Genomic DNA, 15,869 nt, shown 5'->3' with positions numbered 1-15,869 from the left:
ATGTCCTTAAAAATTCACTGAAGAATAGGAAAAATCTGAAAAGACTAATAAACATGAAAAAGTCAAGAACTCCTTGTAAAAAGCACTAAACCGTACTATGGAGATGGCTCAGTTGGTAAAGTACTTTCCATAGAAACGTTAGGACTTCAGTACTGATCCCTAGGGCCATATAAATGGTCAGATCACATTCCTCATCCTCTGACTCCCTACTTTCTAGCAATTTGCTGCCTTTTAGCCCCAGTTATATTAACTCACTCTTCACAGTAGCCAGACAACAGTTGTTGCTTAAGCTATAAGTCATTTTTTATCACATTGAAAAGTATGGTTAGGTGAAATGATATGTTACCCACAATTTTATCCAAGGCAGTTCCCTAGTTGATATTCCTGCTCCAAACTTCTTTAATATCCTTTTCTCCCTTTTGCTTTAAATAACAAAGGTTATTTTCTCAAAGCTCTAAAGAGTGAATATTCCAATGTTAAGAGCCAGCAGAGTTGGTTTTGGGGGATCTTTACTATTTTGTTTCCCTAAAATTCATAATTGTTATGTTTGGTTATAGCTCATACAAATTATATTATCATTGTCAAAGTGCTAGTATCAAATTTACTTAAGAATATTTTCTTGTTTTATTCTAGTGCACATACACTTACGGCATCACAAGCAAAGAAATTTGCCTAAAGAAATTAATACCTCTGAATATCCAGAGAGTTGACACTTTTCTTGTTCTATTTTTCAGTGTCTTTTCCTTTGCTGATAATTGTTTATTCTGTTTGATGTCATTTAGACCAGATGAATATTAAGCTCATTTGAGGTCACAGCAATTATTTGTAAAGTGTGGCAAAAGTTTTGTGTTCTATAGTCAAATAACAACGCAGAAGACCTTTACAATTGATTATTCATAGTTTTACAATAATCAATATGTAGATAAAATCTTTAGATAGTATTTCACATACAATTTTATAACCTATAGTTTCTTGTTTCCTAGGTTTTTTTGTGAAAGTAGGGATGTTTAGCTCAGGAGAGCTGATTTACAAGAAGAAGACACACTTATTGAAGGCCTCCAGTGGAAGAGTAAAATGGGGAGAAACTATGATTTTTCCACTTATACAGACTGAAAAAGAAATTGTTTTCCTTATTAAACTTTATAGTCGGAGCTCTGTAAGAAGAAAACATTTTGTAGGCCAGGTTAGTAGATGTTACCTTGAATTCTTCCTGATATATCTCTGTGTGTTACTATGAGGTTTATTAACAATGAAATGAAGATAAAATTAAGAATGAATATAGGAAGATTATTCAACATTCTAAATTGAAATTCAGTATTGCTTCAGAATCGTTTTGTCAGATGTTTTGCTTTACTATAAATAGGTAACATATCTGAGCAGTCAAGCTTATTTTTTAAGCCTTCTGAACTTCTCATCTTTAAAAGGAGAGAAACCTAAATATGTAAATCTCACTTAAAACTTTGAGTATCACATTCATTTTATTCTGTTTTATCTTTAACTTTTTATTTAAAATGAGCCTTTTATATTATTATGTAATATATTGTTAATATGTTGTTAATATTATATTAATATATTAGTAATATATTATTAATTTGGTTATAAAAGATTTTAATTTCTATAATATGTCAACTTTTAATGATTTTGCTATCATTTGTATAGTTCTACTGTGGATTAATTAAAATTCTGAGTAATTTGTATAGATCTTGATAACATTTAAACCTATAGAATTCGTTTTTTACATTTTCTTTTTCATATCTTTGATTTGTGGTAGCTATTACGTAGCTTTTTGTCTTAATTACAACTGTTTGTGCCACATTTAAATCTTGAGGTCTTTAACTGATGTAAAAGCTTTCACTTGACAAAAACCTGTTATTAGTAGTCTAGGTGAGATTTTCAGATTGTGTGTATGATTTTTCAAAGATTTATATGAACTCTCATTTCATGTAATTAGGCTGCTAATTTAAAGTGGTTCAGCTTTCTGTATTTTTATTTGGAGAGGAGTTTTAATTAAAGAATTTATGGAAATTTAATTTGAGAGATGATTTCCAGAATAATAACTCTGGAGAGCATCTTCTCTGGGGGCTCAGGAGTCGCCACTGTAAGGGAATCATATGTGGGATTGAGTTCTCCCAGTCTATCAACCCAAATACTTTTAATGATACCTGTGTTGTATATTAGATTCTATGTAAGATGTTGTTTGAAGGAAAGTTTTTTTTTTAGACCAAAATAGAAAAAAAAATTGAAAACCAATGATTTACTCAAATCTATTAGAAGAATTAGAAACTTGGTTGCAGGTAAGTTAATTCCAAGATTACAGAATTGTTAGTGTTATAGCCAAGACAAAGATTAAGGTTTTTTTCAGTTGTGTGTCCACCTTTTCTCCATGTTATAAATTCATTGTGATGTCTTGTGTTTTCATAATACTAAAATTTTCTCCATATCATTCACATGTATTATCTATAGTTATAGAAATGTTAGGAATGATTAAATTATTATGGATTAAGAATGACCATTTATTAGATTTCAATTAAAGTTATAGTTTCATTTAATGTAAAAGGAGCTCAAATGCACATTTCTATGTTAAAATCATTGTTTCAGTTTAGAAAACTTGGCAACAACGTTTTTGAGCAATAATGATGAATTTTATTTGAGCTCCTAGATTAATTGAACAAGAAGGAATATTCAAGGTGATTTTTGGAATAATATTTCATTTTTAATTCTTAAATAGAAGTGGGTCACATTATCCAGAATGGATCAACAGCTTAAGTATTTTAACATTTATCGCTTCTCAGCGTTTTGACTAAGATCAAGTGAAGTATTTTAACATTTAAGGGTCAAATCATCAACCAACGTTTGAAAAAAGTGAAATGATATTTATTTAAAGATATGCTATCCAAGCTTGTCCATATCTCTTAAGAGTGAGAATACTTATTTAATCTCAGTTACGAATATTTAACAAGTTGAATAGTTGTACTGTTCCTTTTCAGCTCTGGATAAGTGAAGACAGTAATAATATTGAAGCAGTGAATCAATGGAAAGAGACAATTACAAATCCGGAAAAGGTTGTTATCAAGTGGCACAAGTTAAATCCATCTTGAAGACTTTGGGCGTTAATTTGCTGAAGAGACAGCTTGACATTCTTTTAGAAGAAACATAATTTTTAAAATTTGTAATGAGTTCTTTCAGGTACACAAAGTGAATGAAATGTTTTAAAATGGTGCCAAAATATGATAAAAGGGCGGTAGCATTTGGCCAACTTAATGAATTATACAATCTATAAAATCAATCCTAGATAAGTATCTTTTTTAAGTACTATTAGACATTTACAAGACTTTACCACTTTTCCAGTGCTAGACATGGTTAATTAGATTTTGTTATACTGTTTATAGCTTTATATGTATTTTTCTCACAGCAAAAATGAATAGAACCATTCCATTACTTTTTTCCTGTATATGAAGAAAATTGGTACCCTGTACTTACAATTTATTTATGTTATTGCATAGCCATTATATAAACTGCTTATTTCTTGGAGAATTAAGAGAGTTATTTATATTTTTCAAAGAATAGATAAAGCTTGGATCTGGGAGGATTGCTTGGTGGGAAAGGAGCTTGTCCCCACACTGAAAATTTGAGTTCCATCCCTGCAATGCAATATGATGGAAGGAGAGAACCAATTCCTTCATATTGTTCATTGTCATTCATATGTAGACCATCAACACACACACACACACACACACACACACACACACACACAAATAAATAATAAATAAGTAAAAAGATTAATTGAAGTTAAACTTAAAGTCAATTTTGCCTTCTCATTTTTAACCTTTTTTTGTAGTTAAAACAAAATATTTTACATTTGGATAACTTAATTTAGCAAAATTAAATTAGCTTAAATAGCAAATTTAGTATTTTATGATCATTAGTTCTTTGTTTCAATTTTTGATGTAAATTACTTGTTCTATAATCCACAATGTTAAGGTATTTTCCCACTTTGATAACCATACCAGCTAACAATGTATAGGATACAAATACGTTTCTACTTAGGCTGCTTTCAGGTGCATATTAGAACTTAGCATATGAAGATTATTTCTGCTTGGATGGGCGTAAGCGTGTGGCTAAAACCAAATAATTTTATGAAGAAACAAGCAACAGTTTCTAATCTTACTTTTTTTTTTACCAATAAGTAAACAATGGATCTATGTTCCTGATCCTTGTCTCTCTGTTCCCCTTGTCTGCCTGCCTGCCTCTCTCTTTGTTCCACACATTTTAGGCCAGAGGAGTCACTCATAATACTCATAATGTAGGAATAACCTCTTCAACTCTAGTTCTTTTATAATAACATAATGGATGAAGGAGGCTTTATTTTTAAAAACTAGAATTTTATTTTCATTGTTTTTAATGTTTTATTACTTTTAATTCCTAAAGTTAATATATGTAATTTATTTAATTCTGTTATAATGATCTAATTATTAATTTTAAGCATAGATGTAATATAAATTTGAGGAAAATACATGCTTTATTGATTCCCAGGATCCTAGACATCTTAGATAAGTCAATACAAAGAAAACTTGATTTAAAAGAACTTTCAGGTAGGAAAGTATTAGTAGGTGAAGATTTCTAGTGTTTTAATCACTTTTTACTTAAGCATATTTTAGCTGAAGATGTATTGAATGTAAACGTATATATTTTTGTGTTCTTGAAATTGTTATATGAAAATGTAGATGCAAACACTGTTGTGTTAATAGGCATTCTTGGAGAGAAAAACAATTAGGAGCCAATAACAATAACTGAAATAATATGCAAAAATAATTTCCTTTGTATTTGCTTAGGCTCTTCTTGTCCTATACTTACTTGTAACAAGGAAAAGGGAACCAAAATGATGCTGGAAATGCAGCTGGAAACCAATTAAATTTCACAATAGGAGGGAGATTAGTCATTTATAAACTATATCACTATATATATATATACACATACACATACATATGTGTATGCTATCCATATGTGTATGTATATATATATATTAAACACATATGTGTGCATCTCTATATATGTACACACACACACACACACACACATATATATATATATATACACACACACATACATATATATATATCACAGAAAGTTACGGACCATGTTAAAGTATCACTATTTGTCATTGATTTAGTTTTACACAATACTATTCTCCAATAACGTTTCTTCTTTCTCCATTTCTTTTCTCTCTTCTTTTAATAAATTGGCATACTTGTTTACTTCTCAGGTTTTGCAAACATCCTTAATATGTTGGTATGTCAAATGCATTTCAATTCAAATAGCAACTGCAAGTTGACATGCAGAAGAACAGAAGTAATAAGGTCTGGAATTAATTTGCTCAATTGCTTACAAGCAATATGCTATGTATGAAAAGATGACCAAATTACAGGTATTAAATTCTAGATGATTTAACAGTTTATTATGATTTATTCTATTTAACAATCTAGGGAGTTTGAAGCCATTAGAAACTCCAGTGGCAGTTCAGGTGCAGTTGGGAGTTCAGGAATCTCAAGGGAGCTATTAGTGTAGCAGACCTTGTGGGTAAAATACATGCATCTCTCAATAGCAAGTGTGAAAGACTCTCTAAATCGACCTCACTGACTTCATTCTCCACAAACTGTCCTGGCCCACTCAGCATATCCTTTATTTTCCATGATATTAATGTATGTCTGCTTTTTCTGTTAATAATAAATCCATGACCACCTGAAGGTTTTAACTTGGTATGCACGGCATTAAGGCTTTCACAGCCACCATAGGTATTTTCTCCTCCTTCCATTATGTTATTATAAACTATTACTTTGATGCCATAGGAACTTTCTTAGTTTTTCCTACACATTCTGGGACACTGGCAGAAATAACTTCTGCCAGATTATAGTTGCTTTGTGCAACAGGAAGGAGATCAGTCAACAATGGATTTATAAACTCTCAGATAACACAGAAAGCTACATCTCATGTCCAAAAATGGCCTTATTACTTGGCCCTCATTTAGTTTTGCATGAATTTTTAAAGCAAGAATCATAAATGGCCCAAGTGTCTTAATTCAAATTCTTAGCTGACTGTGGAGAATCATTGTGATTTTTGAACACACATAATTATGGTTTAAAAACAAACTAACCTGAATTTGTTTGAATATAGTTTTTCAACTTTCTCTGATACTAATAAACTCATCAGCCAGTTGGAAATTGCTTTCCAGAAAAAATTCTCATTGCTTATATGTTCATATATTTGTACATGTATAAAAGATTTCAAAAACTTGGAATAAATATAGACCATTCTTAATAAGGATATTAATGGATATTTCAAGTGCCTGTCTTTGCAGTGTTTGGGAATTTATTTAGTGTTTCTTCAGGGCATATCAGATCAATAAAATGTCCATGTCTGTGATGACTAGGAAGATGTTCTTCTATTTTCTTTCTCTTGCTGCATAACCTGTCTTACTCAGAACTAAATTTCAAATGTGAACAGTTTTAGTTGAACCACTGAATTAAAATAATTATGAACTATGAAATATAGAACTGAGTTCTCTGTCTCATCTAAAATGAAATGGGAGCATTTTCATGTGACGTCTACTATACTACTAGTATCCCACTTTCATGTGACTCACATGCCTTTCTGACATTTTTTTGTCTTTTGTGAACTCTTGATTTAGCTACTTTCAGCATTTAGACTTTAAGCACACTGCCTCTTCCACATAGACTTTCCTTCTCTATTTTTCTTCATTCATGGAAACTTTTATAACATATATGGAAATATTCTCTCATACCTCTAGAACAAAACATTTATGTTTTACTGTGCTGTGTTGTTTTCTACCTTATTTAAAGGAGAACTTACACCATCTACTAAAATTCCTGATGGGTTATTTCTACCTCAGAAAGCCAAGATTTTTCCTCTGAACATTTTAGCTGTTCTCTAAATACTTGTTGATTGAATATTAACAGTGCCTTTCTTCAGCTTTTCTTATCCACTGATGTAATTTGTAGATATTTTGTGGCTTAAAAGAACTTTTAACCGTAATCATTATAATGATTATGGCTGTTAGGTACATACAAATTAGTAAAATCTGAACATTTAATTAGATATCACATGCGTTTTTATAAGGTAACAAGAGAATCAGTAAAAACTATTTGTAGTTGTACAATTATTTGTCACTTAGGATTCTTGATTTCTTCTATAAAGCATCTCAAGTTGTCCTTTCTAATTTAGACTAGGAATGCCAGGAAAAAGTCAGTGAAAAACTGTCTCATTCTAAAATGAGAGAACAGGAGATATATGTAGCATGGTATCTGCTTTAGTTTTGGCATCTAAACTTTGAATATGCTGTCTCTTCCACATAGACTATCCTTCTCTAACTACTCTATTTTTTGTTCTTCATTTAAAAGAACTTTTATGAATTACATATGGAAATAATCCCTCATATCTCTGAATCTAACCAGATTTCCAGTCTAGAAGATATTAGAGATTGTGCTTATGTTTATGTTCAAATATCAAAGCCCTAGGAAAAGTGAATAGAGAATAGATAACTTTGGGGAAATTTTTTACTTCCTTTTCTTTTTAAAGAAGTAAAAGGGTTAAATGACCATGTCTAGTATATTTGTGAATTGATGACACATGGGTTTTTATTAAGGACTCTAAGATAGATATGAACAGAGCAGCAGATGCTGAAAGACTATAGAGAAAGGAGCCACTCAGAATGACATTATGCTCAGGTCCACTGTTTCTCTATTTTGTGTATGTGTGCATTCCTTTTACTGTGATTGTAAAATTAAATATACTCATTCTTCCAAAAGAATTATTATAGTCCTTCAAAATTATAGTTTTATTTTGTTACAGACAAAGTTGTGTATGGTCCAGTTTTAGTAATTTCCTAGTATTTTTTCTTGGTTGTCATTTTTAATGTTGTCATCTATTTTTAAAAATCTGATTTTTAAAACAAATGCTAACAGCCAATATTTCCATTAAAGCAATAGGAACAAAGTTTCTTTAAGCTTTCTTAGATGGCAAAGAAGTAGTTAATCCATGTTAAACCACATCAGGTATTCTTTTAAATGTGCTGATAATTGTTCAGTAATGCTTTTAATATTCTCATGTCATGGGATTTTAAGGTCATCATTCTTTAGTTTTTGAGGATAGAAGACTTTTTTTTCAGAAAGTCTGCTTTTTGTTTTTTTAATTTATTTTTTTAATTGGGTATTTTCTTCATTTACATTTCAAATGCTATCCCAAAAGTCCCCCCAGACTTCCCCCCCCCCTACTCCCCTACCCACCCACTCCCACATCTTGGCCCTGGCGTTCCCCTGTATTGAGGCATATAAAGTTTGCAAAACCAAGGGGCCTCTCTTCCCAATGATGGCCAACTAGGCCATCTTCTGATACATATGCAGCTAGAGACACCAGCTCCGGCAGTACTGGTTAGTTCATATTGTTGTTCCAACTATAGGGTTGCAGACCCCTTTAGCTCCTTGGGTACTTTCTCTAGCCCCTCCATTCGAGGCCCTGTGTTCCATCCAATAGCTGACTGTGAGCATCCAATTCTGTTTGCCAGCCCCCAGCATAGCCTCACAAGAGACAGCTATATCAGGGTCCTTTCAGCAAAATCTTGCTGGTGTAGGTAATGGTGTCAGGGTTTGGAGGCTGATTATGGGATGGATCCCTGGGTATGGCAGTCTCTAGATGGTCCATCCTTTCTTCTCAGCTCCAAACTATGTCTCTGTAACTCCTTCCATGGGTGTTTTGTTCCCAATTCTAAGAAGGGGCAAAGTGTCCACACTTTGGTCTTCATTCTTCTTGAGTTTCATGTGTTTTGCAAATTGTATCTTGTATCTTGCGTATTCTAAGTTTCTGGGCTAATATCCACTTATCAGTGAATACATATCATGTGAGTTCTTTTTTGATTGGGTTACCTCACTCAGGATGATGCCCTCCAGGTCCATCCATTTGCCTAGGAATTTCATAAATTCATTCTTTTTAATAGCTGAGTAGTACTCCATTGTGTAAATGTACCACATTTTCTGTATCCATTCCTCTGTTGAGGGGCATCTGGGTTCTTTCCAGCTTCTGGCTATTATAAATAAGGCTGCTATGAACATAGTAGAGCATGTGTCCTTCTTACCAGTTGGAACATCTTCTGGATATATGCCCAGGAGAGGTATTGCAGGATCCTCCAGTAGTACTATGTCCAATTTTCTGAGGAACCGCTAGACTGATTTCCAGAGTGATTGTAGAAGCTTACAATCCCACCAACAATGGAGGAGTGTTCCTCTTTCTCCACATTCTTGCAGGCATCTGCTTTCACCTAGCCATTCTGACTGGTATGAGGTGGAATCTCAGGGTTGTTTTGATTTGCATTTCCCTGATGATTAAGGATGCTGAACATTTTTTCAGGTGCTTCTCAGCCATTCAGTATTCCTCAGGTGAGAATTCTTTGTTTAGCTCTGAGCCCCATTTTTTAACGGGATTATTTGATTTTCTGGAGTCCACCTTCTTGAGTTTTTTTTATATGTATTGGATATTAGTCCCCTATCTGATTTAGGATAGGTAAAGATCCTTTCCCAATCTGTTGGTGGCCTTTTTGTCTTATTGACAGTGTCTTTTGCTTTACGAAGCTTTGTAATTTTATGAGGTCCCATTTGTTGATTCTCGATCTTTCAGCACAAGCCATTGCTGTTCTATTCTGGAATTTTTCCTCTGTGCCCATATCTTCGAGGCTTTTCCCCACTTTTTCCTCTATATGTTTCACTGTCTCTGGTTTTATATCGAGTTCCTGAATCCACTTAGATTTTACCTTAGTACAAGGAGATAGGAATGGATCAATTCGCATTCTTCTACATGATAACAACCAGTTGTGCCAGCACCATTTGTTGAAAATGCTGTCTTTCTTCCACTGGATGGTTTTAGCTCCCTTGTCGAAGATCAAGTGACCATAGGTGTGTGGGTTCATTTCTGGGTCTTCAATTCTATTCCATTGGTCTACTTGTCTGTCGCTATACCAGTACCATGAAGTTTTTATCACAATTGCTCTGTAATACAGCTTTAGGTTAGGCATGGTGATTCCACCAAAGGTTCTTTTATTCTTGAGAAGAGTTTTTGCTATCCTAGGTTTTTTGTTATTCCAGATGAATTTGCAAATTACCCATTCTAATTCGTATAAGAATTGAGTTGGAATTTTGATGGGGATTGCATTGAATCTGTAGATTCCTTTTGGCAAGATAGCCATTTTTACTATATTGATCCTGCCAATCCATGAGGATGGGAGATCTTTCCATCCTCTGAGATCTTCTTTAATTTCTTTCTTCAGAGACTTGAAGTTCTTGTCATATAGACTTTGACTTCCTTATTTAGAGTCACACCTAGGTATTTTATATTTGTGACTATTGTGAAGGGTGTTGTTTCCCTAATTTCTTTCTCAGCCTGTTTATTCTTTGTGTAGAGAAAGGCCATTGACTTGTTTGAGTTAATTTTATATCCAGCTTCTGTGAAGTAGGAGTGATTTAGGAGTTCTCTGGTGGAATTTTTAGAGTCATTTATATATACTATCATATTATCTGCAAAAAGTGATATTTTGACTTCTTCCTTTCCAATATGTATCCCCTTAATCTCGTTTTGTTGTAGAATTGCTCTGGCTAGGACTTCAAGTACTATGTTGCCTATGTAGGGAGAAAGTGAGCAGCCTTGTCTAGTCCCTGATTTTAGTGGGATTGCTTCTAGCTTCTCACCATTTACTTTGATGTTAGCCTCTGGTTTGCTGTAGATTGCTTTTATCATGTTTAGGTATGGGCCTTGAATTCCTGATTTTTCCAAGACTTTTATCATGAAAGGGTTTTGGATTATGTCAAATTTTTTCTCCACATCTAATGAGATGATCATGTGGTTTATGTCTTTGAGTGTGTTTATATACTGGATTACGTTGATGGATTTCCGTATATCAAACCACCTCTGCATCCCTGGAATGAAACCTACTTGGTCAGGTTGGATGGTTGTTTTGATGTGTTTTTGGATTCGGTTAGCGAGAATTTTATTGAGTATTTTTGCATTGATATTCATAAGGGAAATTTGTCTGAAGTTCTCTATCTTTGTTGGGTCTTTCTGTGGTTTAGGTATCAATGTAATTGTGGCTTCATAGAATGAATCGGGTAGAGTTCCTTCTGCTTTTATTTTGTGGAATAGTTTGTGAAGAACTGGAATTAGATCTTCTTTGAAGGTCTGATAGAACACTGCACTAAACCCATCTGGTCCTGCCCTTTTTTGGGTGGGAGACTATTAATGACTGCTTCTATTTCTTTAGGGGATATCGGACTGTTTCGATCATTAATCTGATCCTGATTTAACTTTGGTACCTTGTATCTGTCTAGAAATGTCTTGTCCATTTCATCCAGGTTCTCCAGTTTTGTTGAGTGTAGCCTTTTGTAGAAGGATCTGGTGGTGTTTTGGATTTCTTCAAGATCTGTTGTTATGTCTCCCTTTTCATTTCTGATTTTGTTAATTAGGATGCTGTCCCTGTGCTCTCTAATGAGTCTGGCTAAGGGTTTATCTATCTTGTTAATTTTCTCAAATAACCGGCTCCTGGTTTGGTTGATTCTTTGAATAATTCTTCCTGTTTCACCCCTTGGTTGATTTCACCCGAGTTTATTATTAGTTTATTATTTCCTGCCGTCTACTCCTCTTGGGTGAATTTGCTTCCTTTTGTTCTAGAGCTTTTAGATGTGTTGTCAAGCTGCTAGTATGTGCTCTCTCTAGTTTCTTTTTTGGAGGCACTCATACCTATGAGTTTTCCTCTTATAAATGCTTTCATTGTGTCCCATAAGTTTGGGTATGTTGTGGCTTCATTTTCATTAAACTCTAAAAAGTCTTCAATTTCTTTCTTTATCCCTTCCTTGACCAAGGTTTCATTGAGTAGAGTGTTGTTCAGTTTCCACATGAATGTTGGGTTTCTATTATTTATGCTGTTATTGAATATCAGCCTCAGTCCATGGTGATTTGCTAGGATGCATGGGACAATTTCAATATTTTTGCATCTGTTGAGGCCTGTTTTGTGAGCAATTATATGGTCAGTTTTGGAGAAGGTACCATGAGGTGCTGAGAAGAAGGTATATCCTTTTTGTTTTAGGATAAAATGTTCTGTAAATATCTGTTAAATCCATTTGTTTCATAACTTCTATTAGTTTCACTGTGTCCCTGTTTAGTTTCTGTTTCCACGATCTGTCCATTGATGAAAGTGGTGTGTTGAAGTCTCCCACTATTATTGTTTGAGGTGCAATGTGTGCTTTGAGCTTTACTAAAGTTTCTTTAATGAATGTGGGTGCCCTTTCATTTGGAGCATAGATATTCAGAATTGAGAGTTTCTCTTGGAGGATTTTACCTTTGATGAGTATGAAGTGCCCCTCCTTGTCTTTTTTGATGACTTTGGGTTGGAATTCGTTTTTATTTGATATTAGAATGGCTATTCCAGCTTGTTTCTTCAGACCATTTGCTTGGAAAATTATTTTCCATCCTTTCACTCTGAGGTAGTGTCTCTTTTTTCCCCTGAGATGGGTTTCCTGTAAGCAGCAAAATGTTGGGTCCTGTTTGTGTAGTCAGTCTGTTAGTCTATGTCTTTTTACTGGGGAATTGAGTCCATTGATATTATGAGATATTAAGGAAAAGTAAAGTTGCTTTCCTATTGGTGGAGTTGGCATTCTGTTCTTGTGGCTGTCTTCTTTTAGGTTTGTTGAAGGATTGCTTTCTTGCTTTTTCTAGGGCGTAGTTTCTGTCTTTGTATTTTTTTTTCTGTTATCCTTTGAAGGGCTGGATTCGTGGAAAGATATGTGAATTTGGTTTTGTCCTGCAATACTTTGGTTTCTCCATCTATGGTAATTGAAAGCTTGGCTGGGTTTAGTAGCCTGGTCTGGCATTTGTGTTCTCTTAGTGTCCTTATAACATCTGTCCGGGCTCTTCTGGCTTTCATAGTCTCTGGTGAAAAGTCTGGTGTAATTCTAATAGGCCTGCCTTTATATGTTCTTGATCTTTTTCCATTACTGCTTTTAATATTCTATCTTTATATAGTGCATTTGTTATTCTGATTATTATATGTCGGGAGGAATTTCTTTTCTGGTCCAGTCTATTTGGAGTTCTGTAGGCTTCTTGTATGTTCATGAGCATCTCTTTCTTTAGGTATGGGAAGTTTTCTTCTATAATTATGTTGAAGATGTTTGCTGGTCCTTTGAGTTGAAAATCTTCATTCTCATCCACTCCAATTATCCGTATGTTTGGTCTCATTGTGTCCTGAATTTCCTGGATGTTTTGAGTTAGGATCTTTTTGCATTTTGCATTTTCTTTGATTGTTGTGCCGATGTTCTCTATGGAATCTTCTGCACCTGAGATTCTCTCTTCCATCTCTTGTATTCTGTTGCTGATGCTCACATCTATGTTCTCAGATTTCTTTCCTAGAGTTTCTATCTCCAGGGTTGCCTCACTTTGGGTTTTCTTTATTGTGTCTACTTCCCTTTTTAGGTCTAGTATGGTTTTGTTCAATTCCATCACCCGTTTGGTTGTGTTTTCCTGTTTGTTTTTTTTTTAAAGGACTTGTACCTCTTTAGCAGTGTTCCCCTGTATTTCTTTAAGTGAGTTATAAAAGTCCTTCTTGATTTCCTCTACCATCATCATGAGATATGCTTTTAAATCTGGGTCTAGCTCTTCGGGTGTGTTGGGGTATTCAGGACTGGCTGAGGTAGGAGTGCTGGGTTCTGATGATGGTGAGTGGTCTTGGTTTCTGTTAGTAAGATTCTTACGTTTGCCTTTCGACATCTGGTAATCTCTGGAGTTCGTTGTTATAGTTGTCTCTGGTTAGAGCTTATTCCTCCAGTGAATCTGTTAGCCTTTATCAGCATACCTGAGAGACTAGCTCTCGTCTGAGTTTCAGTGGTTCGAGTACTCTCTGCAGGCAAGCTCTCCTCTTGCAGGGAAGGTGCACAGATATCTGGCATTTGGACATGCCTCCTCGCAGAAGATAAAGGCCCGAAACAGGGCCTTTTCCAGAAGCTGTCGTTTCTTCTTGTTCTAGAAGCTGTGTAGCTTCTGTAGTTGGCACTCTCACCTACACAGTCTAGTCTCTCAGAGATTCTGGAGCAGAGATGGCTCCCCCTGGTGCTCTGGAAAAGCCCTCCCGGGTGGGGCAGACACTTCTCCTCTGGTAGGGAAGGTGCCTAGATGTTTGGAGCCCAAAATGGGGTCTGCCCCAGAAGCTGTGTGGCTTCTGCCTGTTCCAGAAGCTGTTAGCTTCTGTAGTCCATACTCTCACCTGCGCAGACTAGTCTCTGAGGGGTCTGGGAACCAAGATAGCTCCCCCAGATGCTCCTGAAAGTCTGCTTCTTATGATATGATTTATTTCAGCAAAAGTAAGTTTAATTAATAGTAGCACATGTTGACCAGCATTTTAATTTCTAGGTCTTTTAACTTCTGTGATTATATTATGCATGCTATTTTAATCATAAAATGACCAAGATTGTAAAGGAGTGATATTATATATTTAAATATATAATAAAACATCATTGTTTATACTGATATTTTATATTTTATATATTTTATTTGCAAACAAAACAAAGAAACAGCGAAAGCATGGCTATAACCAAAAAAAAAAAAAAAAAAAAAAAAGAATGCATGAATCAAATGCTTTGGGCATTCAATTAAAGACAAGTTTAATGAAAATGAAGGAAAGTTTTGGTTGATTCCTTAACTGACATATATATCTCCAAGAAGTCTGGTAGCACTAAGTCATCATTACTGACTGCCCATTTGGAAATCGTGGTTTCTTTTGTCAGTGACTCAATGACAAGCAATTATACTTCCACTTGTTTCACTCTTTGATGTACTTCTCTTTTTACTTAGTAGGTCTTATTTTCTGCTTTTAAAGGAAACATGCTTCAACTCTCTTCTAGCATACCTACAAATTTAGTTTTGCTTATATCTGTTCTTTCCACCTCATGTTGGATAGCTAGATCTTGTAAATTCTCAGCTAAATCTCAGCCTTTTCTAGGATTACATTCTGTTCATTAGGCCCTGGTTTCCATATTTGTTGCGTCTCTTCTACTGGATTCTGTGAGCTATATAGACATAATTTTGTAGTGTAGGTTTCAATATTGACAAAGGAAACCTGTAAAAATTACATCAGAAAGAATGTCCAGTTTTGTATGGTGAAATTTCAATCCCTATAAAATGGATGGTATAGGAAGTTGGTGTTTGGGACATGCATAGGTCTTTAGAACGGAGCCCTCACAGCTGAAATAAGTGTTCTTTTAAAAGAGAGTCAAGAGTGATTGATGCTTTGACTTTTCTGCCATGGAAGATTATGTAAGAATATGATTGAGGCAGCATGCCTTCATTAGAAATTCATTTAGCAGCACCTTGGTATCAGGCTTTTCAGACTCCAAAACTGTTTTTAAGCTACTTGGTTGTTATAGAACATAGTCTTCTAATCAAAACAGCCATAGACTTCCTGAGATCACCCGTGACTACTTTTGAGAGAGCGTTATGTTTGGATCTGATGACTGTTGACGTTCCTTGAGGGGAGAAGGCTGTATGAGGAATCATTGGACCCTCATCTGAAATTCCAAGTCACCCTGTCAACCATTTGTGTGCAATTCTGAACTAATTGGAGTATGCTGAAGAAGGTTAATTGGAGACTCCATCCTTGTAGTTACGGGAAAGCTATCATGTACACTGGATGAAGACTTTATGGTATAGCAGCCTTGTAGCCACCTGCCAGGGACCTTTCCATGTCTTTACAGATACTGGTGAGTTGAGACATAGCATTGGACAAAGGACTGATGTTGTCTGGCCTTGTAACTCTCTCTTACTTTTCT

The 15,869-nt window shown here is 34.7% G+C and overlaps 1 protein-coding gene and 1 pseudogene across 2 annotated transcripts in view; one reads left to right on the top strand and one right to left on the bottom strand.

Annotated features, from left to right (window-relative positions):
* Positions 1 to 4,968, top strand: part of Tc2n (tandem C2 domains, nuclear) — a 108,362-nt gene extending 103,394 nt beyond the window's left edge. For both annotated transcript variants that reach the window (XM_085830621.1, XM_085830620.1), the window contains 2 exons: positions 984 to 1,183; positions 2,988 to 4,968. In XM_085830621.1, coding sequence (XP_085686747.1) covers positions 984 to 1,183; positions 2,988 to 3,098 — 311 coding nt within the window. In that variant the 3' untranslated portion in view covers positions 3,099 to 4,968. The remainder of the gene's footprint in view (positions 1 to 983; positions 1,184 to 2,987) is intronic.
* Positions 4,969 to 5,471: 503 nt separating this feature from the next.
* On the bottom strand, positions 5,472 to 5,812 carry LOC110288265 (elongin-C pseudogene; annotated as a pseudogene).
* Positions 5,813 to 15,869: the final 10,057 nt, after the last annotated feature.

This window comes from Mus caroli, unplaced genomic scaffold (genome assembly GCF_978045245.1).
Source record: "Mus caroli unplaced genomic scaffold, Mus_caroli_1 scaffold_14, whole genome shotgun sequence".
Taxonomy (NCBI): domain Eukaryota; kingdom Metazoa; phylum Chordata; class Mammalia; order Rodentia; family Muridae; genus Mus; species Mus caroli.
The sequence above is the reverse complement of the archived record's forward strand: the minus strand, read 5'-3'. Positions and strand labels throughout refer to the sequence as shown.